This window comes from Alternaria conjuncta, assembly GCF_024043145.1.
Source record: "Alternaria conjuncta strain BMP 0040 chromosome Unknown scaffold_10, whole genome shotgun sequence".
In the NCBI taxonomy this organism is placed as follows: domain Eukaryota; kingdom Fungi; phylum Ascomycota; class Dothideomycetes; order Pleosporales; family Pleosporaceae; genus Alternaria; species Alternaria conjuncta.
Genome location: NW_026250099.1, coordinates 404,922 through 430,301, shown reverse-complemented (window position 1 = coordinate 430,301; position 25,380 = coordinate 404,922). Strand labels below are relative to the sequence as shown.

At 54.1% G+C, this 25,380-nt stretch overlaps 7 protein-coding genes across 7 annotated transcripts; 3 read left to right on the top strand and 4 right to left on the bottom strand.

Moving 5' to 3' along the window:
* Positions 1–4,333: 4,333 nt before the first annotated feature.
* J4E85_007221 (uncharacterized protein) lies at positions 4,334–6,346 on the bottom strand (the record flags this gene model as incomplete). Its single annotated transcript, XM_051471453.1, has 2 exons — positions 4,334–6,153; positions 6,205–6,346. The coding sequence occupies 2 exons, from the start codon at positions 6,344–6,346 to the stop codon at positions 4,334–4,336; spliced, it is 1,962 nt and encodes a 653-aa protein (XP_051324527.1).
* A 783-nt stretch (positions 6,347–7,129) lies between these two features.
* KGD1 (2-oxoglutarate dehydrogenase E1 component) lies at positions 7,130–10,377 on the top strand (the record flags this gene model as incomplete). The annotated part of the gene is made up of 3 exons (XM_051471452.1): positions 7,130–7,309; positions 7,371–9,412; positions 9,462–10,377. The coding sequence occupies 3 exons, from the start codon at positions 7,130–7,132 to the stop codon at positions 10,375–10,377; spliced, it is 3,138 nt and encodes a 1,045-aa protein (XP_051324526.1).
* Positions 10,378–10,691: 314 nt separating this feature from the next.
* Positions 10,692–12,622, bottom strand: J4E85_007219 (uncharacterized protein; the record flags this gene model as incomplete). The annotated part of the gene is made up of 2 exons (XM_051471451.1): positions 10,692–12,244; positions 12,496–12,622. 2 exons carry the CDS (start codon positions 12,620–12,622, stop codon positions 10,692–10,694), a joined length of 1,680 nt encoding a protein of 559 aa, XP_051324525.1.
* A 2,106-nt stretch (positions 12,623–14,728) lies between these two features.
* Positions 14,729–16,732, bottom strand: J4E85_007218 (uncharacterized protein; the record flags this gene model as incomplete). Its single annotated transcript, XM_051471450.1, has 7 exons — positions 14,729–14,817; positions 14,863–15,302; positions 15,352–15,482; positions 15,534–15,918; positions 15,978–16,416; positions 16,464–16,569; positions 16,622–16,732. The coding sequence occupies 7 exons, from the start codon at positions 16,730–16,732 to the stop codon at positions 14,729–14,731; spliced, it is 1,701 nt and encodes a 566-aa protein (XP_051324524.1).
* A 741-nt stretch (positions 16,733–17,473) lies between these two features.
* J4E85_007217 (uncharacterized protein) lies at positions 17,474–19,462 on the top strand (the record flags this gene model as incomplete). Its single annotated transcript, XM_051471449.1, has 5 exons — positions 17,474–17,687; positions 17,743–17,852; positions 17,907–18,609; positions 18,659–18,847; positions 18,906–19,462. The coding sequence occupies 5 exons, from the start codon at positions 17,474–17,476 to the stop codon at positions 19,460–19,462; spliced, it is 1,773 nt and encodes a 590-aa protein (XP_051324523.1).
* Positions 19,463–20,128: 666 nt separating this feature from the next.
* Positions 20,129–21,335, top strand: J4E85_007216 (uncharacterized protein; the record flags this gene model as incomplete). Its single annotated transcript, XM_051471448.1, has 4 exons — positions 20,129–20,253; positions 20,305–20,377; positions 20,426–21,134; positions 21,193–21,335. The coding sequence occupies 4 exons, from the start codon at positions 20,129–20,131 to the stop codon at positions 21,333–21,335; spliced, it is 1,050 nt and encodes a 349-aa protein (XP_051324522.1).
* Positions 21,336–22,220: 885 nt separating this feature from the next.
* Positions 22,221–24,538, bottom strand: PAB1_1 (Protein phosphatase PP2A regulatory subunit B; the record flags this gene model as incomplete). Its single annotated transcript, XM_051471447.1, has 2 exons — positions 22,221–22,350; positions 22,401–24,538. The coding sequence occupies 2 exons, from the start codon at positions 24,536–24,538 to the stop codon at positions 22,221–22,223; spliced, it is 2,268 nt and encodes a 755-aa protein (XP_051324521.1).
* Positions 24,539–25,380: the final 842 nt, after the last annotated feature.

Genomic DNA, 25,380 nt, shown 5'->3' with positions numbered 1-25,380 from the left:
ATCCTGGGAAGTAGCAGGCCTTCCGCAGCGCCCTTTCCGAGATTGTATTGTTTAGGCAGGAGCAGCCATGACCTGCTCCTGTGCAACCGCCCTGTCGTATCTCGTGGCGGCTCATTCACCACTCGGAGGGCATGACCACGACCATGGTATTCGCCGACTAAAGTCTCCCGAATCGTACGACCATTGCAGTCCGCCTAGGAGACAGCTCCAGTGTTTTCTGTCCTAGCGAAGGGAACATGTTCGACGCGGCTGTGTGCGGAGGGCCATCCAATCAAAATGCTCTGTACTCGCAGCCCCTAAGCCCCACGACCCTTCCTGGAATTGGCGATGATGCGCAAAAGCAAAACTGTTGCTGTGCTTCTTCGACCTCAACGTCGGACCCTCCCGTACGCAAGTACATCGCTCCAACTTGCTCGTGGCGGTTGCTCCTGCATGCAGACCCTATGCCCCAGCCTGCCTATCTTTGGCTAGCGCCGCTGTGAGATCATGACCCTTATTCATGGACAAAGTGCTCATCCAAAATTGATCGCACAAGCAGGTGATTAGCGAAGGATTCGAAGATCACCTACGCATGCCGCAAATGGCTCCATCAAGAATGCTGGTTTTGCATAGCTTCCATAGCCTCTGTTCACAGGCTGCACAATCAGAGTCTAATGATCGGCAAAACAAGCCGGGTCCGTACAATCAGGCCGGCGACGGGATCAAGTGGGTCGTGCCGCTTACATTGTATACAATGCGTTGGGAGACGAAACGGTGCACTAATCCAGGTTCGCCGATACGGAAACCAGGCTGGCTAGTTTGACGCAGTCTCCACACAAGCGACGTACTTAAGGCTGGGGTAGCGATGAGTTGGCCAGGTTCACCATGGACCTTGTAACCTATCACGGTCGTGACAATTATAGAGCTCTGTTCCGAGCACATGTGGCTTGTCGTACGTCTTCTTCTCCATGTACCTTCATCCATCGTTGACGAAGTCCCAGGATAGCCTGGCAAGATTGAACTGCAGAAGCGACTTCCAGCTCACACCATCCACGAGCTCTCAGAGCTACTGCAGCAGCAGATTGGATACGGAAAAGCCGCCGTTTATCCATCACCGATGTAACGGAAGGTAACAAGCGATATGTCACCTATGCGATCCATTCGGTCGGTGCGAGTGCGCTGAGAATACTGAAAATAGACACGGGATGTGTCTCGTTGTCGTCAACCTATGAGCCAGCATGATGACGGTAAGCAAGGGGTAACTTTTCCAGGTAGCTGACCGGTACTGACCTTCGGCAAGTTCAATTCGCGGTGGTCGCCAGCCGTGCGCTCGCTGTAGACTCGTTTGGCTCGGGCTTAGCCGGGCTAGACGAGGCTGCACGACGCGGCAAAGCCTTCCATTGCTTCCAGAAGCTGTACGATTTGGTACATGTTCGATGAACAAGATCCGCCCAGCAGCGAAATGCGCATTTTTCTCAGTCTAGACACACGGTTGTGAGACTGCTCACACCTGTCCGGTCAATTGTGCTGATTCAACTTCCATGCTTCAGTGGTGAGTGTTATCGAGCCCTGGAAAACGCCCTTAAGCCAGGCTTACTGATCACATTGAATTTCTGTCCGTTGCCCTGCACTTGACGGCGATCCTTACCTCCAGTAGCTGAGGGCGGACACAATAAGTATCACGCTGGGCCGTTGTTGACAGCTGGATGGCCTTCGGGCATCTTGAGAATTCAAGTAACTTGAATGTCTAGCCTGGGGTGTGATTTGTCGACCTGTAGAATGGAGTGGATTATTGATCTCACGTAGAGACATGACTCAGTTCGGGCCGTGCTTTCTTGCACCCACGCTCTCCAAGTGTGATGCTCTTCGTCGAGCGCCTTTGGTCCGCAGGAGCTGGGCGTGACAAGCCGGTCTCCATTCACTCCGCCCAATGCGCCACGCTCGTGAGCCATGTAGTCGTGCTCCGCGCTTGGGTGGCATTGGCTGGTCAGAAAGTCTTCGAAGCAGCCATCTCCCTGCCGACCGTGGATGCTTGTCGTATTCCTGTCTGACCAGCGCTCAAGTCCGTCGACCTGATTCTCGGGATTGCATCAGGTCCTCGACTCACCGGCCCGATGATCGCAGTGCGGATGTTGTTTTGTCGTCAGGCTAAGCTACACTATCGCTGATTTAGCTAGCGCCAACAGGAGGGTATAATGATGTGGAGAGATCTACAGGTCATTATGAATCGCTGCACGCCCATGGATCTGAAGCTATGTCCTCGCAGCAAATCAGAACAGCGGTTTTCGACGCATCTACCTGCCGTTGCTGCACGGGAGGATACGCGAGACCCATGTGATCCACCCTGTCCACGTCAATAGATCGGCGCTGGCCAGGCATAACACCTAAGATTCGCTAGCTGCATGTGAAGCCACCTCGAGAGCATGGCGCCGGGGCCAGGCGAGTAAGGGTGGGAAATGGGTATTTCTCGAATCAGATCTCCATTATCTCATAATGTGGCGTATGCGCCGTGTCACAGCGGAAGGAAAGAGGACGGGACGGACCTTGCTTGTCACATGACAGCGACTCCATAAGATCTTCCTGCACGGCTGTCGACCCCAGATATAAGACAAAGAGACCTGACTTTCTGTTTCCCATATCTAATTTCACCTGAGCTGCTCTTTTCGTACCATTGGCGTGATGAACGATCCTATTAGGGAACGTCGCCATACCATGACCCAGCCGCCTCTTTCCCAGAGCGCCAGCAAGAGCGAGCTTTGCAATCGACTTAAACTCAGTGAGAGTACACACAGACTGCTTCTCGTAAGTATTCGCCTGACAATAGAAGGCCGTCCGCTAACCCACACGCCCTCCGTAGGCCGAAGCTGTCGCTGCCAGAAACGCATTGAGCTCAAACCGCTACAATTTGACCGAGCAATCGAGGGCAGACCCCTCTGTAGCAGAACCATATAGATGGGACGAGTTATCGGAAACGTCGAAACATCTGCATATTTTGATGATCGTACGCGATGCTTGCGCGGAAACAAGACCGTATTATGACATTGGTCGTTACATGCTTCATGTCAACGAAGAGAACTGGGTCGCGAGATGGTACCTCTGGCATAGCTTCCGTTACAGGTAGGTCGACTAAGGTTGTCGTGCAGCTGGGCTCGACACTGATCTTTGCAGAGACAACCGACCGAGGGAGCGAGTTCCTAATAACAACGGTACGTATATTTTTGAGTCGATGAATAGATGTTCTGTTCGGTATCTGGTGCAGGTTAACTAACGGATAGTAGGAAACAAACCATACTATGATCCCGCACGCGACCATTACAACGGACGACAGCCCTAGCTTTCAACACCAGGAACACGTATACTTGCGACGGCATCTGTTTTTGTAGATGTTGTAGGTGTCGCGTAGGTTCGGTCCATGTTGGATGATGTAGGTGTTGCGGTTTCGGTCTACTCAGAGGATCTGTTTGCTCTTCGAGTGTGTTTCATCCAACCGTGCCCTTCGTTTTCTGGTTTTAATACTTGGTTAAGACTTTTCCTTTCGAGTTTCGATGTTTCGGTATTGCTGGTCGCAATAAACGCTCATTCCAATTTCGGTTGTTGTTGGCCGCAGTTGTTCCTGCGTTTCAGGAATTGATGACGTCCTCTCTTGCTTTGCGTGCTCTTCTGCATGCGCGACATGTCTTCATGTTACCCCAATATTCATGCCCTCAGTTGCTGCATCCAAGCTGCGCCGTATCATACCGCAAAGAAACGAAGTGAGGATGAGGTTGTGAAAGAAATGTGCCTCGTCGAGTTACTCAATAAGTGGGGCCTCTCCCAGGTCAGGGGTCCAGTGCCTGCCGAAGCAGCCCGGGCTGGTAAGAAGACATTCACTTTGGCAGGTGCGATGGCCCGGCGGTACTGTGCACTTATCAAGCATTGCGAGCCTTCAGTTAGCGGTGTAGAGATTCTGCTGATATTACTTCGTGTTAAGATACATGATCCGAAAATTGTCGGCGTCTATGCACCTTCCGACCCGATGAGGTATTGATCACACATGTGGTTTGTAGCTTTCAGCATCACTTTCGGTCATGGCGGACCATTTTCGTGGAGCGCGTGTAGATCATTGCGGATTTGCGCAATAACCGACGTAGATGGCTGTTGGATAGACATGGGCATTCCCAACATCAATTGCCTCACTGACTACAATTATCATGTATCTCCGGAAAGAATCTGTGTATTTCAAAGCATGGCCTGCAATTGTTTCACGAAAATACCTAGCGGTCGTCCGATCGGCACAAGCCCTGTTTCCCAAACGCCTTCGCTATGCAAATCAGAAGGATCTTCAGCTTTTTAAAAGTACAGCACGAACATGCGATCAAGCAGTCGCGGCCGCTGTGCTGCGTGCAACTTGTTCCTGGAGAGCTTTTTTGTATTGACTCCGCGCAGCGTCGATTGCTCGAATCAAAGGGTCCACAACTTGGTTGACGGCCTTCGCGCCTCCTCTGATAGCTCCGGGGTCGAACTTCCTCTTCTTCCTCTCTCGCTGGTTGGCGAACTCATTCTCTTTCCGTGCATGCTCGATTCTTGCTTCGCGCTCTGCTTCTGCCATATCGGCTACCGCCTTGATACGGTCGAGCGATTTGTCAAGCGTCTCGATGAGACGCGCAATCTCGCCCGCGCGGTCGGGGTCTCCTGAGTAGAACACGGCCCAGAAGTAGTGCAAGAACTCGACCGTCGTGTTATGGGTCATGGTGAGATTCTCTAGAACCCCTTCCGATACGTGAAGCTCCTTTGCCCGCTCGCTGGTGGGAATGGCTTTGGATGACGTGTAGTCATCGTTGTGTAGATGGCGTTTCCTCACAGCCGCAATGATCTGCGAGGATGCTGCACTTCGCGAGGATTTACTGCCAACTTTGGTCTTCTTGGGGACCGACTCCTCCTCGTCACTACTACTCTCATCATCGATATCGATCGTAGAATGGAGATCAACGCGCGAAAGCTGGCCGTCGCCGCCGAACTTGCGAAGATCCTGCTGTAACGTCGAGAGGGCCTGTGCAGGAGTACGCTTGGTGTAGGTCGCAGCACTGGTTGAGGTATGCACGCTCTGGCCAGCGGAGAAGAACCGGCTTTGATCCTGTACGCGGAGAACGACCCTGTTGTCGTCATCTGCACGCTGTAGATCCCGCAACTGCAGCTCTTTGTATGTCTCTTCATCGACTCCGACGGGTCCATGCCGACCTCCATCCGAAGGTGGCACTTCTTTCATCATCTTCTCGCTCATGCGATTCAAAACTCGGAGGATGGGCGCCTTCTCATAATTGGTCGGGTTCATGGTCCAGTCGGGCCGGTTACCTTGTTTCTGGCTATGGTTCTGTTCATTTGCCTCGATGTTGATGAAGTTAGGGATGGAAGCTGCAAGCAGATCCTGGTTGTCTGTTGTCTCATCGTAAGACAGATACTTGTCGAGCTTAGGATCAAGCACGTCCTTTTCTTGGATGCGCTCACCCTTGAGCTTCTTCATCAAGCGACTGTGGAAAAACCTCTCCCAGAAGTCACCCTCGCTCAACTGGGGCACGTTCTCATTGTAAGCCTTTTGCACGATTGGATGCTGCCTGAACAAGAGCTCAATCTGCTCTTTAGTCAAGCTTAGCATGAGGGTGCCGTTGACAGACTTTGATTTGATGACGGACAGCACGTTGTAAGTTCCTGTAGCCTGCGACTTTTCCGTTGCGTGAGATCTCAACATGTGCACGCGTGTAGACCAAAACTGCATAGAAAACTGCAAGACACCGACGGAATCAGGCTTCTCCGCAAGCGCTCGGTCGAAGCGTTGACGAAGGGCTGGATTTGAATTGAGAAGCGACATCTGAAGCGTTGTATCCGCAAGCAGCTTCGCGTCATGGTAGTTTTCCTCGTTGTCTTTGCCACCAGCAGTCACAGTCTGCGCCATAGCGATGGCAGCTGAGGCGCTGCTGTCCCCACCATCCTTGCCACCAGCAGCAGGAGCCGGAGACGGAGCGCTCTGCTGTTTGGAGGCCTCGATCCATTTGCGCAATAGACTGGTTATGTTCTGCTGGTCGTCGCGAGCGGTAGCGGAGGTGAATGTAAGGGTGTGGTTGCCAGCTAGGGGCGCTGGCTCGGGTACGACGATTTTTATGGAGGCCTTGGCAGCGGTCGCGGGCGTCTGTTGGAGGTCTAGAGAGTGTCAGTGGTGTATAGCGTCTTTCTCGTGAGGCCTCGACGTACTGCCTATATCTGCTATGGCTATGGACCACGGAGCAGGCGCATTGGCCGCGCCACTGGTCGACTTCCAGGACACCGTCTTGCCATCCGCAGACACGGCGACCCTGCCGTTATCCTTCTTGTACTGGGCAGCGGCGTCGGCCATGATGGCGGGGTGTAATGTCGCGACGATCAGTGAGGCGTGCCTGGCTTGAGGCTGACGCGGTGCTAGCTTGTCTGGGCTTCCCCAGATTCACGCGTCGCACGTGACTACGCATTAGCGAACGGCATGGCAGCCGCTGAGGCTCAGGCAAGGCTGTACCCTACTCCAAAACTCAATTCGACGTTCAGCTGGAATGCATCTTTTGTTTGATGGGTTTGGCTATGTGGCCTCTTCATCTCCTCGCCCACTTCAGAACGCGTGTCTGCAAACATGGCGCATGGCTCGCATCAGCCAAGAGAAGTAACACATCAGGCGCAACGGATACATATCCGTGCCATGCAGCGTCAGAAGCCGTCAGAGGCTGCATGCGAGTTACATAAGGCCTGCCCTGCTATTGGCTGGTGGTGCGAGAACACTGGATGAGCGACCACTTCGTCATATCGCAGCGCCGCCGGGACCAGCAAAGAGTACCACTGCAAGCCTGCACAGGTCTGCAGACTGTACTTGGAGAACAACAAGCAGACGAGAAGATGCGGTGTCAATATAGACTTCACGGTGTTCGGTCGCTCCCTTGAATGTGGTGGGTGGTGACCGGTCAGAAATCCCGCGATCCATGATACGCGCTAGGCCGGAACACGGGGCCTGTCCTGGGCTGCATCAACTTCTACTGCGTGCGACGCTTAACTTCGACTGCACATTGCTACAGCTGAGGCTTTTCTTCTTCTCATCGTCGTCCGTTTGGATGTCACCCATCCCTACCTCCGCTTTGTTAATCTAATCCCCGTCATGTTGCGCAACACCCTGCGCCAGTGCTGCTCCCGCCAGCTCCAGTGCGCCCCGGCGAGAGCATCCTTCTCGAGCCTCGCACAGCCCTCTCGAACCGCTCTCTCGACATGTCGCCGCCCGCTCGCCGTGACGCAGCGCCGCCAGTATGCCGTGTCGTCGGAAGACACCAACAAGGGCGTTGTGCGTGCCTCCCAGCCAGACCCTCAAACTCTTCGACCCATAGCTAACAATGACGGCATAGGACCCCAACGACTCGTTCCTCCAGGGCAACACGGCCAACTACATCGATGCCATGTACATGCAGTGGAAGCAGGACCCCGCCAGCGTTCACTACTCATGGCAGGTCTACTTCCACAACATGGAGTCCGGCGACATGCCCGTGTCGCAAGCCTTCCAACCGCCGCCAAACATCATGAGCTCGCCCCAGGGCGGCGCCGCGAACAGGCCTGGCATGGGCATGGCCTCCGCCGAAGGTACCGACGTCATGAACCATCTCAAGGTGCAACTGCTCGTCCGAGCCTACCAGGCCCGCGGTCACCACAAGGCCAAGATCGACCCGCTGGGCATCCGCTCCGAAGCTGAGCAGTTCGGATACAGCAAGCCGCGCGAACTCGAACTGTCACATTACAACTTCACCGAGAAGGACCTGGAACAAGAGATTGAATTGGGTCCTGGTATCCTCCCGCGCTTCAAGACCGAGTCCCGCAAGAAGATGAAGTTGAAGGACATCATCGACGCCTGCGAACGCCTCTACTGCGGCTCTTACGGAGTCGAATACATCCACATCCCGGATAGGGAGCAGTGCGACTGGCTTCGTGAGCGCATCGAGGTCCCCACACCTTTCAAGTACTCCGTCGACGAGAAGCGCCGCATTCTGGACCGCCTGATCTGGGGTACCAACTTCGAAGCTTTCCTGGCCACCAAATACCCCAACGACAAGCGATTCGGTCTTGAGGGAGGTGAGAGTTTGATTCCCGGAATGAAGGCCCTCATCGACCGAAGTGTCGATTTTGGTGTCAAGGACATCGTCATTGGCATGCCGCATCGTGGTCGTCTCAACGTGCTCTCCAATGTCGTCCGAAAGCCCAACGAGTCCATCTTCAGTGAATTTGCCGGTACTGCCGAGGCCAACGAAGAGGGCTCTGGTGACGTCAAATACCACTTGGGCATGAACTTCGAGCGCCCCACCCCATCCGGAAAGCGCGTACAGCTGTCTCTTGTCGCCAACCCGTCCCATCTCGAGGCCGAAGACCCCGTCGTACTAGGAAAGACCCGCGCCATTCTGCACTACAACAATGACGAGAAGGAAGGTTCCAGCGCCATGGGTCTGCTCTTGCACGGTGACGCCGCTTTCGCCGGTCAGGGTATAGTATACGAGACTATGGGCTTCCACCAGCTCCCCAGCTACCACACTGGCGGTACTATTCACATCATCGTGAACAACCAGATTGGTTTCACTACGGATCCTAGGTTCTCCCGTTCGACTCCTTACTGCTCTGATATCGCCAAGGCAATTGATGCGCCCGTTTTCCACGTTAACGGTGACGATGTCGAGGCCCTCAACTTCGTCTGCCAGCTGGCAGCTGACTTCCGCGCCGAGTTCAAGAAGGATGTGGTTATCGACATGGTTTGCTACCGAAAGCAGGGTCACAACGAGACTGACCAGCCCTTCTTCACCCAGCCTCTCATGTACAAGAAGATCTCAGAACAACCCCAAACACTGGACATCTACACCAAGAAGCTGCTCGACGAGAAGACCTTCACCAAGGAGGACATTGACGAGCACAAGGCTTGGGTCTGGGGTATGCTAGATGAGAGCTTCAACCGCAGCAAGGACTACGTACCAAACTCCAAGGAATGGCTTACTTCGGCCTGGAACGGCTTCAAGTCGCCCAAGGAGCTTGCGGAAGAGGTCCTGCCCCATCTGCCAACCGCCATCGAGGAGACTCAACTGAAGCACATTGCTGAGAAGATCGGCGGCGCGCCGGAGGACTTCAATGTACACAAGAACTTGAAGCGTATCTTGGCTGGCCGCACCAAGACTGTCATGGACGGCAAGAACATCGACATGGCTACCGCGGAAGCCTTGGCATTCGGAAGTCTGTGCATGGAAGGCCACCACGTCCGTGTCTCCGGACAGGATGTCGAGCGTGGAACCTTCTCTCAGCGCCATGCCGTGCTCCACGACCAGGAAACTGAGAAGACATACACCCCTCTCCAGAACCTTGCCGAGGACCAAGCAACATTCACCATCTCCAACTCTTCGCTCAGCGAATACGGAGTGTAAGTTCATGCTGTTTTGATGTATTTTGCCGTAACTAATCACCTGTAGGCTTGGCTTCGAATACGGATACTCGCTATCATCACCCAACGCCCTCGTCATGTGGGAGGCTCAGTTCGGTGACTTCGCCAACACTGCCCAGGTCATCATCGATCAGTTCATTGCCTCTGGTGAAGTCAAGTGGCTTCAACGTTCCGGCCTCGTCATGAGCTTGCCCCACGGTTACGACGGTCAAGGTCCCGAGCACTCTTCTGGACGTATGGAACGCTACCTGCAGCTCTGCAACGAGGATCCCCGTATCTTCCCCTCGCCCGACAAGCTCGACCGTCAGCACCAGGACTGCAACATCCAGATTGCCTACACAACGAAGCCGTCTAACCTCTTCCATCTCCTCCGTCGCCAGATGAACCGTCAGTTCCGCAAGCCTCTCATCCTCTTCTTCTCCAAGTCGCTACTCCGTCACCCACTCGCTCGCTCCAACATTGAGGAGTTCACTGGCGACTCTCACTTCCAATGGATCATCGAAGACCCCGCGCACGCTAGCGGCGAGATTGAGTCGCATGAGGGCATCAACCGTGTCATCCTCTGCACAGGTCAGGTATACGCTGCGCTTGTTAAGGAGCGTGAGGCCCGCGGTGAGAAGGACGTTGCCATCACTCGTATCGAGCAGCTCAACCCCTTCCCCTGGCAACAACTGAAGGACAACCTGGACTCGTACCCCAACGCCCAGAACATCATCTGGTGCCAGGAAGAGCCCCTGAACGCCGGTGCCTGGTCATTCACCCAGCCCAGAATCGAGACTCTGCTCAACCAAACCGAGCACCACAACAGGCGTCACGTCATGTACGCTGGCCGCAACCCTAGTGCGTCGGTGGCCACTGGACTTAAGGTGTCACACAAGAACGAAGAGAAGGCCCTATTAGATATGGCTTTCACCGTGAAGCAGGACCACTTGAAGGGCGAGTAAACGCTGGATGAGGCGTGGAAAGGGGTAGTTGGTCATTGATTGCATTACTTTATTCCCATGATATGTATGTTTACAGCGTGTAGTCTCGTGTGCTGTCGTGGAAGCTAGATGTACTTCAATGACAGTCTGAACAAAAATTCTTTACTTCATACATTATCTTGCCGTCTACATGCCTTTCTGTGATTTTGGGTCGTATGTTTAACAAGATGCTCAGCTCTTTAGGCATGTATCATTGCATCCTATATGAACTTATGCTCACTCATAACCTACTGGGTATATACAGGCTGTACCCGGAAACAACTTCTACCACAACCTCAAGTAAGCAAATGCGGATTCCCCTGATACACAAAACTCGGCTTCCTGCGCGCCTTCAGCTCAGACCTCTCTCCGTCATCCCAGCCATCCCAAACGTTCGCCTCCTGCGGGCCTTCAACCTCACGGATATAGCCCAACGCACAGTCCTCGAATTGGACCTTAGGTTGCGCTGCGTAGAAAGTATCATAGCGATGTGACAAAGCTTGCTTGAGCGATCGGACCTTCCTGCCACTACCGTGTAGCACGCCCCAGGGATCTCTGCACGCTTCGCCCTTGCATGATTTAAGTACCATCATCAATGCGTCGATACGGTCGATGATGACGGTGAAGGGGCGGCCTGCGATACGGTAGGTGTCACGTTTCGCTATGAGGTCCGCGTCTTCGTCGTCGAAGTAGTTTTCCAGCTGACCTGGGTCGAAGCGCATGTCGTAGTACTCCTTGTCGCCCGTACAGAAGACGGAGTAGTAGATGTTGTAGTCCTCACCGATGAGGCGAAGGCCTTTGTAGGTGTTGTTACGGATAGAGTGGAGGTAGCCACCCCAGTTTTGGTCGGGCGGATGATTCTCTTTCACCGGGTTGTCGTAGTGGCCCCATATGCCTTCGGGGATGGCTCGGCCCCAGTACTCGATGTTGATGTGTTCTTGACGTTCTGCAGATTCGGCAAGAAGGGTGTCTTCTTGTGACAGAGGCATGACGGAGCCATCGAAGTCTTCACGCAGACTCTGACCGGCGAGCTTCATGATGGTAGGGGCGAGATCGGTGTGGGAGCTGACAATGTCGGTGGTGTGGCCCTTCATTACACCAGGTCCACGCACGATGAGGGGAATGTGGATGTCGGTCTCGTAGCCACACTCCTTGCCAGCATGCAGGCGATGCTGACTTAGGTGGTACCCGTTGTCAGTGGTGTAGATGATGTATGTGTCTTCAAGAAGGCCCTTGTGCTCGAGAGTCTTCACAAGTTGCTCCACCATCTCGTCTACTGACTGAAGGGCACGAAGGCGGGAGCGTTGGAATTCGTCGTTATAGTCAATGACTGTGTCGTTGAGAAGTGGAAGTCTCTTGACCCATCCTGTGCCGCCCTGCTTCTTGGGATTGAAGTTGGCGTCGCGTGGGATCTTGTATTCGGTAAAGAGATGAGCATGTCGCTCTGCGTATTGAGGCAAATCCGCACTATACTCTTCGGTAGGCACAAGCTTCACGTTGCTATGGGGCGCGATAGGTGCAATGGTAAGGAACCAAGGCTCAGGGTGTTGCGTTGCCTCCTCGAGAAAGCCATACGCCTTCTCTGCAGTCACATCAGGCGAGTATTGACCCTTGTAGCTTATGGGTGGTCCACCGTTACGACTCATGTGCGCGTTGTAGTATTCGTACGTATAGGGGTCGAGGATGAAGTCGGAACCGTTGTATCCGCCGGCGTAGGGTGCGTTGTAATTGTCAACAGAGTGGTGGTTCCACAGCTTGCCAGAGTAGTATGTGTTGTAGCCAGCATTCTGCATCCATACTGGGAGGTAGTCATCGTTGATGCCTTCGCGAACGACCTTTGGGTAGCCACCTGAGACGTGTTAATGAGGCTGGCATAATACGCGGAGGTGACTGCTAACCGTAAGGGGCAAAGACGTCAGTCACGTTGGTGTTGTGGGCAGCTCTGCCAGTCCAGAGGTTTACGCGGGAAGGGCAACACAGCGCAACCGTACAGAAATGGTTCGCATACAGTGTGCCTTCATGGAGTAGATACTTTTGCAAGAATGGCATGTGCTCCTGTTCTTTGTAAGCTATTGTTACCTCAGATAACCCGAGATGTACGAACCAATGACTTCATGTGCCAATCTTGATCATCTGTCAAGATGAAGAGGATATTTGGCTGCTTCGCTGCTGCGCAGTGCAGTGCCGACGAGAGCACTGCATAATGGAACAACTTGAGGAGCTTCATGGTCGCAGGCCGTTATCGAAGCTGACAACTGAACCGGGTGAAATGTGCCCTTATAAGGCATCATACGGTTAAACGTGCTCTCCCCGCGTCCAAACAGAGCCATGTTCAGGGTCGATGTTACCGCGTCGATACTGGGCTTGAAGACGAGGCCGGCGCCGTGACGCGTGAGTGCAGGACGCGGGTGGAGTTCATGGGTCGATGCATTGTCACGTAGCGCGACGCTAAACCTCGAGCACGAGCCTCACCCCACACCTGGCACCAGCCATCGCGGGAAATGTCTCCCTCGTGCTATCGTCTCCGCATTGCGTGCCCGGCTACGACGCAGCAAGCCGCGAACGCCAATCCTCTCGCGGCGATTCCTAACACGTCGCCGAGAATGCCGGCGCGCTCCTCCCATGGCTTCTCCACGTGGAAACTTCGTCACCGACGAGACACGCAGCCATGGACAGGACAGTGGCAAATATGAGTACCGAACAATTGTACCGAAAGAGGACATTCGACAGACTTAACCAAAGAGCTGCGAGAGCGCGGAAGAAGTCGCGTATAGCAGAGCTAGAAGAAGAGGTCGCTGATCTGAAGCGGCGCCTTACGCGCTCGGAAGGCCTCGTCAAACAGCTGCAGAACAATGAAACATGCCTTCGAGAGATCATCAATTCGGCGCGAGTGTCCCTTCAGATGGTCGATCACCACACAGTCTCACCATTTGATAGAGATGCGTCCTCACCATCGACTGGAGCAGTCCCAGACCCCTCCTCTGCTGAGGCCGGGCTCGACTTGTCGCAAACCTCAAGATCTCCCCCCACTAGTATTGGGGCCAATACGACGTTGAACTTCGCATCGCATTCACTATCTGCTGGCCTGAGCGATGGCTCAGCGACTATCGATGCTTCAGCTTACGGCGCAACGTCCACCGAGGGCGTGCTTTTGAGAGATGCAGATACTGGGCTGAGCCTAGAGCTGCCTATCAGTGCGGACGAGTCTCTTTTCAATATGTGGGATGGCACTTCGAGTAAGTCTCGCTATCGTGGACTGATCGGATATCAGCTAAATCCTTAGTCCTGGAACCAGACGCGAACAATACATACTCATTATCACTATTTGGCGCGAATGCAGCCCAGGACGGTGTCGGCATCCCAGGGGATTGGCCTTTCGCACCAGAGCTCCCGTTGTTAGACGTGGCTGGCACATCTTCACAGCCTCCGCCGTGGGAGCGACTGCCGCTTCATGCATCCGCCACCTGTCGGCTCGATTCTGTATTGCTGGAGATCATTGTTACCAGCCGTCAGCACGTGCAATCTTCTGGGCAGCTTCCAGAAAAGTCTTTCCCTAGCGTTCGGTCGTTGCTCAACCCTGCTACCCGCAATTCGCAGAATCCGATTTCGGATGCTCTAGGTCAGCACGGTAAGATAAGTATGGCAGTCAAGGGCTCAGCCGAAAGGGTTGCGTGTTTGTATTATATGAGCCTGTTGCTACGCTGGCTCATATCCCCCACAAAGCGCAATTATGAAGCCATGCCAGACTTCTTGAGGCCTGTAGAAGCCCAGCTAACAATACCCCATCCGATTTGGGTTGATACGATAGTTTGGTAAGCTTACGGTCAAAGGTTGAGTACCACTACTGACGATATAGTTGAAGGCCTGAAGCACGGAAGCGCATACTCCAGTATATGGACTTGTCTGAGGGGCGGGAGTTCTCCAAGCTACGGGAGATCACGGGCAATTCGCTGTCAATCCATTGGCCTCACGACATATCTAGTATCCTCATTGTCGCATCGAACAGTGAGCTGCAGCTCAATCCGGACTTCGAAAGTCACGTCCGGCAGCTGAAGCACTGGACAGTCGGGCCCGACCTGGTGGAAACATTCCCATACTTGGACTGCATTCCGACGACGCCTTGATCACGCATGCGTCGAATGACTTGGTCAGCGCCGCAGCTGATGCAAGACTTCATTGTACTATACGGTGTTTGTTGATCGTTTGTAGCAATTCGGGCTATATGTCCCGGCTACACCATTCCACCACAGGCTGCCCATGGGTGACGTCAAACACCTTGCGCCATCCAAGTTATTGACTTTACGCGTAAAGAAATGGGGGCAAGATACGTTGTCTACTCGGCCGAGTTTGCTTTCAACAGGTTCCTCTCCTTCGTGACAAGTGCGATGGAAAATGCGATGACGGAGGCGACTAGCCCAAGCACTGTCGCAAGTTAGCAAAGTCAGGCCTCGAATTTTCTTGACTTACCGAATACTTGCTGCGTGGCGTGTATATATGCCGGCATTAGCAGCTCGCGAAGACCGTCGCCCACATGCTGAATGTAGGCGATATCAGAGGTCGCCTTCTCGACTATCTCGGATGCGTCATTCCTTCCCTCCAGGGCATGATTCAGGCCCATCTGCAAAACGATTTGAAAGGCTGCAGCAGCCCCGCTCACGCCCGTAACGCCCCCCACGTTACCACTCAGGTACAAGCCAGAGCCAGCAATGGCTACGTCGTCCTTCGCCACTGCGGATGTCAATCCAACGAACACGGCCGAATGAGCCATGCCTGTTGCAAAGCCGGCGGGGAATATTAGGAGGGATCCCCAGACTGTGGTATGCCCACGCCAGAATAAGAGCAAAAGAATGAAAGACAACGCTGAGCTGGCACTCGCGAGTATGGTAGGAGCTTTGTAACTTCCGGTCCTGGTTTGTGTTAGCTCGCCATCCCAGATACGTGAACGGAGGACCGTACCGCTTGATCCATGCCCCCGTCAGGAGGCCACCGACTGTATTTCCAACCACAGAGGGTATGAGGTAGGCGCCGGCTTCGCCAGTCGATGCATTATTGGTGACCTGGAAGTAGATGGGGATGATGAACATTAGCTTGGCACTAAGTTAGCCTTTCATCTTTCAGCTACAATTGCTGGGTCTTACTGCGGTCTGAGAAAAGTTCTGCAGGAGAAGGATTCCATAAGACGTGCCAACAACGTAGCGGGTGAGTAGTTGGACAGGAAAGATTGACTCTTTCGCGAAGTACCGTTCGTATACGACAAACGTTCCAGCACCGATAACAGCAACGCAAGCGGATGTGATGATGACGGGGTGGTTCCAATCGTATTTCTGTCCGCCAGTGTCCAGGACGAATAGCGCAGTGAAGATGGTTATACTCATGCATACCGCTCCGATGAAGTCGATACGTCGTAACTTGTCGCGAGTGGATTCGCAGTGCCCAGGTTTGAAAGTCTTCTGTGGAACGTCCAATTTCCACTGGACTAAGACAATCGAAAGAATGACTGGAGGAACTTGTGCCAAGAAGGCCCTGCGGCATCCATCAGTAACTTGTGTGCGTAACGAAAGAACTGCCATCTAAGGACTTACCAGCGCCAGCCAATCGTGGAAGCAAGAAACCCCCCAATTACGCCGCCACAGCTTCTTCCAACTGTCTGCACCACATTGACATAGCTTCGGTATAGCGCGACTTCGTGGAAGGGCAGCAGATCAGTCAACAAGATCGACACCATGCACACCATTCCAGCGCCCCCAGCACCCTGAATTGTACGAGCAGCGATGATCTGAGCCATTGACCGGCCCAGTCCCGAACCGAGCGTTCCAATTGCGAAGAGGACGTAGGCCACCTGCAAACACGACTTTCGCCCAAAGATGTCGCTCAGCTTTCCGAAGAGTGGTTGCGATATACACATGGCCAGCATGTAGCTTGACAGGAGCCAAGAGCCGCTCTCGAGGTCATGAAATTCGGACGAGATCTTGCCATACGTGGCTAACACTAGCGATGTGTCCGCTTGGGAGATGAAGACACCTGCTACGATCAGCGGAGGGCTGTGTCGACAGAGTAAAGGCACCCACCGATCCACAAGATAGAAATGGTTGTCACCAGCGATCGTTTCGGCGTTGAGTGGTCTTTCGCGGACCCATCTCCTCGCTCAGGATCCTGCGAAGCGCCATTGACTGCCTACAAAAACTTAGCTAACAAAAAAGGTAATTTTGGGATGAGAGAAGCTCACCTCGTATGATGATGTCAGTTCAGGAAACAAGGGTGTCGCTTCGTCGACTTCTTGAACAGCCGTCTGTGCATCCCATCCTGGTTTGACGGGGCTTCGCTGACGATTTACCATATTGTGTGAAATTTGGAGGTGTACGACTTCGAAGACAACGTAAGGTCGTGATCAATTTCGAAGCGACTCTGAGCTGGCTTGAACTCAGGATAGACTTGACTGCCCAGATACATCTCCACTTCAACGGTGCACGCTCGGATCGACATGGACTCTGCAATGCAGTGTCATGCAAGCCGATTACGCGGAGTTACGGCACGACCGACATCGTTTGAACAACGATATCCGCATTCGTCTCATCCAATCGAAAGTATACGGTCGCATATCGGCTCCCGCGAAATCGCTATGACCGCAAACGACATGGTGCCGCTAGCATGACCTTGCATTAGCGCCCGCTTTCGTACGCTACCACACTGACATTGCATATCGCATCATGAACGGCGAGACTCAACACCGAACTACGTGGCGGCGTGAGAACTACCATTCGCGCGGCGATACCCCGCAATGCTTGTCTATGTACTCTGATCACAGTCACCTAGCAGAGTCGTGTTCTCGAATCATCAGACTCTACGAATCTCATGGCGTGTGCTGAGCTGAAAACGGTGGCTTCGGAGAAATGTATCCACTCCCGTAATTCTCAACACAGATCGCGACATTCGCAGCCACAAAGTCGGGAAGGACGGGACTGCGTGATTCGCGTATGAATCAAGTCTTATCCCACACCATAAGTATTGCTATCAATGCTGTATCCACTTCCGACATATGTCCGGTTCAACAACAACTGGGGCAACAACAGTTATCAGAATGGCCGCAACCGATAAGTCAACTCCCGATATCTCTACGATTGAGGACATTTCGAGCATACCTCTCAAAGACATGGAGGACAAAGACAAGATTCAGACTGACGCCGATGGCTTCGCTGGCGATGTGGAAAATCTGCCCAAGGGCTACTATCTGAGCTCCTTCTTCCTCGGTACTTGCTGCGCGGTGGGTTTTGGTGCTTGGGCTGGCAATGCTGGTGAGTATACTGGTTAGTGAATCGCATGAGAGGATGCCTAAACAACACAATGCAGGTTTTGCCTATGCTGCACCTATTCTGGGTACCATCAATGCGGACATTGGACCAGATCCCAATATTCAATGGGTGGCACTGGTGCATCCAGTTGGACTGTCCGTAGGTATGGTATGTACAACGACGAATCTTGACTTCCACTCATTCATCACTGACTCTGACCAGACCATCATAGGAAGACTAAGCGATATCTTCGGTCGTCGTTATTTCTTCATCGTGGGCGCATTCCTCGCTATGATCGGCACACTGATCAGTGCTCTCGCTATCAACGTCAACATGTTGATTGTTGGATCCATGATCAAGGCCCTCGCCGCTGCGACGCAACTATCCTGTTACTACACCATCGGCGAACTCATCCCATCTAAGTACCGATATCTCATGATTGGCGCAATCAACGTCTGGAATCTACCTGGGCAGGGCTTTGCTCCCGTCGTAGCGCAGAGCCTTGTTGCGACTCGCGTTGGCTGGCGAGCTGTATACTTCCTACTCACTGCCGTCAACGGAGCGTCTTTGATCTGCTACTGCGTCTTTTACCATCCTCCCAACTTCCACCAGAAGCATGGTCAGAGGGAGAAGAAGATGGATTTTGTTAAGAAGTTCGACTACGTTGGCACGTTGCTTTATGCCGCCGGCCTTACTATGTTCCTGCTTGGTCTTTCATGGGGCGGCACTAAGTATAGCTGGACGTCGGCGGAGGTGCTGTCCTTCATCCTCATCGGCTTCGCCTGTCTTGTTGCTTTTGTATGCTGGGAACTCTTCATGGATCTTAAGGAGCCTTTGGTTCCTATGAGTCTCTTTCGCCATCGCCCATGGGTCGTATCGGCAATACTCACGGGTATTGGGGCTGGAGTATACTATGCCGGTGCAAGTAAGTGTCTATCATTGAGTCCTGCTAGGAAGCCGCTAATCTTCTGCAGTCATCTGGCCTCAGATTACACAGAATTTCTACGCCAACGGCGACCTTATGCATGCCGCGTTCCTTTCCTCGTTAGCCAATTTAGGTATTCTGATAGGCGGTTTCGTGGGAGGATGTCTGGCTGGACCGATCGGTTATCAAAATTGGCAGATTACCGTGGCTATGGCTATAGGTGGCGGACTTCTTGCGTGTAAGCTTTGCTCTGTTCCGGTACCTACCCTCTTAACACGTACTAACGGAGGCAACAGCTGTGTCAACAGCAAACCCAAGCAACCAAGCCCAATCTTCTGCGCTAATCTTCTTTTCTGCCATGATGATGGGTTACGTCGCGGACATCGCCCTCGGAAACGCGATTCTTACGATAACCGATCAACGAGAGATTGGCGCTGCTGGCGGTGCTGCTGCATCAGTACGCACCGCTGTCGCGGGTACATGTCAAGCAGTCTACAACGTCGTCCTGGCGAACAGGCGCTCGACGACGGTACCTGCTGCAGTAGTACCCGCCGTGTTGGGCGCTGGCTTGCCTAAAGATAGCACTGCTTCGATCCTCTCAGCCTTGTCGTTGGGAACGCCTGCGGCATGGTCCGCGGTAAAAGGACTAACCCCTGAGATTAGAGCAGTTGCGGTATCGGCCTATCATTCGGGCCTGTCACAAGCTTTCAAGACAGTTTATCTGGTGTCTTTAGCTTTTACTGGACTGGGCATATTGTTGTCGCTGCTTGCGCCGAACACGAGTAAATTGTTGACTGAGAAAGTCGCGGTTTCTCTCCAGACGCGGAAGCCCAAAGAGGAAAACGCAGCATAGCGCAATTAAACCACGAATAGTCTTCAGAAGCACGGGAGTATATAGCACGAGCGTGATGGTGATGTCTCCCCGTCCGCGGTCCGGAAGAAGTCGGGCAAACGTCAGCGCCTCAGTCGCGCCCCGCCAACCCCTCGTGCCCCTCCACTTTTCCGTCTCCGCACCTGCATCATAGCCTGCCACCCACGCGCTCCCGCAACAAAGCGCGTCAATTCCCGCAACACTCTGGATGCCGTTCTCAGCTCGCGGGCCAGAACAATGTCGAGCATCTTCGCTCGGGAATTTTTCCACGAAATTCGGGCTTGCTCCGGAGAAACTGGCGCAGTGACACGCGCTGACCGCCGCCCCGGCTGAAGCATCGTGAGCTGCCAGTGACGTCCGGCCAGTTGCCGAGGGCTATAGCTTCCCAGCGGCCTGCCAAACAAATGCCACAGAAGTGTGGTCCGCCTGCCCGACTCTACCCACCCTGACTTCATAACGATAGCCAGCTCCGCTTTTCGCTGAACTTTGAGCTTGATAGCTTTTTCACCATCCCTCTCTCCAAATTTCCCCATTCCCCATACTGCTTTCCCATCTCCCCTTCGACCGCCCATACTAATTTACCAACTTGCTTCTAACGTCTGACTACATTCGCATCTTGTAAATTAGAGTATAGCAAAAGTTTACACCATGGCTTCCAACGGTAACGAAGGAGGCCCAGCCGGGCAGGAGAAGATCAACACCGATATCATCACCCTTACGCGATTCCTCACTGAAGAGCAGACCAAGTACGCGGAGGCAACAGGAGACTTCACGTAAGTGCCAAACTCAAGCCACTTGGAACAGAAACCTGATCATTCTACCAGACTACTATGCCACGCACTGCAATTCGCCTTCAAGAGCATTGCCTACTACATCCGGAGAGCAACACTCATCAACGTATGCAACTTATCAAAAGTCAGACGAAACCTCAACTAACACCCCCAGCTCACCGGCCTTCAAGGCACATCCAACACAACCGGCGACGACCAAAAGAAACTCGACGTAATCGGCGATGAGCTCTTCATCTCCGCCATGCGCTCCTCGGGCCGCGTGCGCCTCCTCATCTCCGAAGAGCAAGAAGAAGCCATCGTCTTCAACGAGCACCCCAACGCGCGCTACGCCGTAGCCTGCGACCCCATCGATGGATCCTCCAACCTCGACGCCGGAGTCGCCGTCGGCACCATCTTCGCCGTCTACAAACTGCCCGAGGGCGCCAAGGGCACAAAAGAAGAGATGCTTCTACCCGGCACCGAGATGGTGGCCTCAGGCTTCACCATGTACGGCGCGTCCGCACAGTTGGTGCTTACAATGAAGGGCGGAAACGTCAATGGCTTCACGCTTGACAACGCGTTTGGCGAGTTCATCCTCACACATCCCGATATGCGCGTCCCCAAGACGAGGAGCATTTACTCCGTCAACGAGGGTAACAGCATGTACTGGGAAGAGCCTGTTAAGCAGTGGTGTGAGAGCTTGAAAAACCCCGCTGAGGGACAGAAGCCGTACAGCGCGAGGTACATTGGTTCCATGGTGGCAGATGCGTATCGCACGCTGCTTTATGGTGGTATCTTTGCGTACCCAGCGGATAAGAAGACGCCAAAGGGCAAATTGAGGATTCTTTATGAGTGTGCGCCTATGGCTATGGTTTTTGAGAATGGTATGTTCACCCCTTTCTTCCTATTCCAATGCATTCCTGCTAACTTTCTCGCTTGTAGCTGGCGGTTTGGCGGTAAACAGCAAGATGGACCGTATGCTTGAAGTCGTCCCCGAACACATCCACGACCGATCGGGAATCTTCCTTGGCTCCGAAGGTGAGGTCCAAAAGGTTATCGATGCGCACAAGAACTACAAGAAATAGGCGTCTGTGGATAGCTTGGAACGTGGGATGGCGTATAATTGGGCTATCACGGGTATATAAACAGATACCTTGCTGGGCAAGACTCGATTTACGACATCGACGCAGTATTATTGAACGACGATACCAATCTCGACATTCCTTCATTCTCCTTTTGTCATGCTCGTGTAATGATGACGGTGTCTGACTTTGGGATCGTGTGATATGGTTGTATGCGTGGTTACAGACCCTAGGGACACCAGCACCCAAGCAGACAGATTGGGAGTCATCACATCAACAGCCAGTCGTGAATATTGTAAGATCTATTAGGAGTATCGACTACATGCCTAAGATCTTATCTGCTCATCTCTCCCCAGCAAAGCTATCCAGTACGGACTAGATGCTTCGAACCCGTAATCCTATCCACATCTACCATGAATTATCGAGACGCCGAAAACCCGAACATTGAGAGCCAGCTTGGTATCGTAAAGCTGCTCGTGAGGTATCATACTGTTTGCGCAAAGAAAATCCATCCACACATACCCATATCATGAACGTTTCGAAGACGGGGCGCCGTCTATGATAACATGCACAAAGCGGGGAACAAAGAAAAAACATGAGGGGAAAACCAAACTCTGGAGATGCGAGTTTGGGTGCTGTAGGTGTCCGACGTTCCAGTGAAGGAGTCAGTCACCGGGGAAAGAGGTATCGTAGTAGGTAACTGAGAAGAGGACATCGAATCGTGAAAACTTTTTGGGTGCATGGGTCATGAAAGCCGTCCCGTGTCGTGAATGAAAACCGTTACCCGTGCGCCGTTCGCCGTTCAGAAAGGTCATGCGACCATCGTAACTTGTTGCCTTTCGAGAGAATCGCGAACCGAATCCTACTCAGTGGCAACTAGAAAGAGGTTTAAGCATCTTCCTTGGTCTCCTCCTTGGGGGCCTCCTTCTCAGGCTCACCCTCTTTGTTCTTGACGTATTCGTCATAGACGCTCATGGCCTCGTCGACCTTGGCGCGGAGAGCAGACTCATCGGAGGTGCTAGGATAGTTAGTACGGAAGGTAGTGCGATGGAAAGTGGGAAAACTTACAGGGTGATCAACTCGCTGTTGTCCATCTCGAGGAGCATACCGGTGATCTTGCCAGCGAGCTCGGGCTGCATCTCAGCGATCTTGGGGTAGAGAGCCTCACCGAGCATCTGCTTCTGCTGACCAGGAGGAGCGCCGCTCAGAGCACCCATGTCGACGCCAGCACCGGCGGGACCGCCACGGCCGCCCTGAGGGTAACCGGGCATGGGGGACTGACCAGATCGGCCGCCCTGGGGCATACCGCCGCGACCGCCTTGAGGAGGGAAGGCGCCCTGACCACCGCGCATGCCGGGAACACCAGCCATCGGGACCTGGGGCATACCGGGCATAGGAGCCATGGGGCCGCCACGACCGCCGCGTCCGCCCATAGCCTGCTGAGCAGCCTGAGCAAGCTGCATGTACTGCTGGTTCATGTAGGCGGGAGGGAAAGCACCGGGAGCCATGCCGGGGGGCATGTACATGGGAGGCATCTGCTGGCCGTTGGGTCCACCACGACCGCCTTGCTGACCGGGCATGCCGCCGGGGAAACCAGCGCCACGACCACCTTGCTGGCCGGGCATACCGGCGGGGAAGGGCATCTGACCACGGCCACCAGCGGGGAACATCATAGGCTGCTGGCCAGGTGCGATGAACATCTGAGGGATGCCACCGAACTGCTGCTGCTGTTGCTGCTGCATGCGGAGCTGGTTGCGGGCCTGGATGGTAGCCTCGAGCTGGTTCTTGCGGACATCCTTGCGCTGGGCAAGAGCGACGTAGAGGGGCTTGCCCTCAATCATCTTCTGGTTCATCTCGGTGACGGCCTTGGTGGCCTCGTCGGGGTTGCTGAAGCAGACGAAACCGAAGCCCTTGCTCTTACCAAGGATCTTCTTCTCACCCTTGATGGTGACCTTCTCGCCGCTGGCGTTCTCGTCCTTCTTCTCGTCAGAAGAGTCAGCCTTGGACTCATCCTTGGACTCCTCAGTCTTCTCAGCCTCCTTGGGCTCCTCCTTGGCCTCGTCCTTCTTCTCGTCGGACGGGGTCTCGGCGCGCTCAGCGGGCATGGCATCGCGCATGACCTTGGCGGAGGTGATGGTACCGAAAGGAGTGAACATGTCGCGCAGCTTCTCGTCGTCGACGTCGTCGTTGAGGTTCTTGATGTAGAGGTTGACACCCTGGTACTTGGACTGCTTCTCGAGACGAGCGGCCTCGTACTGCTTGCGGAGCTCCTCCTCACGCTCGTGCTTCTTCTGGGCACGGCCGACGTAGAGCTTCTGGCCACGGAAGTCAACGTCGTTGAGCTTCTCGACGGCGTCAGAGGCGGCCTCGTGCTTGATGTAATTGACGAAGCCGAACCCGCGGCTCTTGCCCTGGTCATCGCGCGCGATGGAGGCAGAGGTGATGTCACCGTGCTTCTCGAACAGCTCACGGAAGTCCTCATCAGAGACATCGAGGTCGATGTTCTTGACGTAGATGTTGGTGAAGTTGGCCTTCATCTCCTCGAACTTGCTCATGCGCTCCTTCTTGGGGATGTGGTGGCCGACGAAGACCTTCTTCTCGTTGAGCAACATGCCGTTGACGTGCTTGATAGCGTTGTTGGCAGCCTCGGCGGTCTCGTAGTGGACGAATCCGTAGCCCTTGGAGTTGCCAAGCTCGTCCTGAGCGACCTTGCAGCTGAGGATGTTACCGAAAGCGGCGAAGGTGTCGTGGAGAGCCTTGTTGTCGATGGCGTGGTCGAGGTTCTTGATGAAGACGTTGCCCTGGCCGGTCTTGCGCAGAGCGGGGTCACGCTGGGACCACATGATGCGGCAAGGCTTGCCCTTGATGACGGTGTAGTTCAGCTCTTCGAGGGCCTTCTCGCCATCCTCAGAGCTGTTGTAGTTAACATAGGCGTAACCGAGCGAGCGACGGGTAACGGCGTCACGGCAGACACGGATAGACGCGACCTGGCCAATCGACGAGAACAGCTCGAAGAGCATGGCCTCGGTGACGGAAGGGTCGAGCTCGCCAACATAGAGCGACGCGGAGTTCTGGTTGTTCGCGGGGGCAGCGGTGGTGGGGGTGGGAGCTTCGCCCTGGGCGCCAGCGACGTTGGTGTCGACCTGAGCGCCGTTGGCGGCAGCACCGTCCTGGACGGGCGAGGTAGAGTTGGCGACGTCAGACATGATGTATATCTGCGGGGTCGCAGGTTAGCGGAGGGGTCCTAATATTGCGGGCACGAGCAGCGTCGACATGTGCCAGTGCGCTCGCTTCGCAAAAAGTTTCAGCACTCACCTAAGTTGCAACAGAAGATGTGCGGGGTAACAGAGTCGGCGTATGGGACCAGGAGCGCGGGCTGTGCGGGCGCGCTGGTTGCTTCTTCGTGCGAAACAGGTGAGATCAAGTAAGACGTCTGTCGGGTGCAAGCGACAGTGGGAGACGAAGAGTTGGCGGTGGTCGTCGGACGGGCTTTTCTTGTTGTTTTCTGTATTTTTTTGTTTCTTTTTCTGTTATGAACGGTCCACTGGGAACCGAGGGCTTGGAGAGCTGTGGGTGTAGTTGGGGGTGGTTAAGCGTTTGGGGGGAGGGACACGACGAGGTTGCCAGTCTTTATGCGCAGGTGTGTGATTTTTTGGGTGGTCCGGGCGCCGCGCTAGCTTCTTATAGACGCCGCAACCAGGGCGGTGAATGAAGGAGCCCTGGGCAGGCAGACAATGGCGATGGGTGAGCAAATAGGAAGGCAGTCGGCTGACAAGACCGGGGGCAGTGGCTTCACTACAGTGTTCTTGTTTGTGAAAGAGCAGACAAGCGTAACAGCCGCCGCGATACTGGACCCTGACCTTGTGCGTATCACATGTCAGATACGCGAGAGGCGTATGACGGGGGACGGAACAGAAGAGTTTCTGCAGTCACGATCATGCATTGTTGTAAGTTCTGTGCAGGACTGTACCGATTTGATCAACACTCGAGAAACAGAACAAAGCAAGATCATCTAGTGCGCATCGAAGCCAGGTTTGGCCGCCGCTGA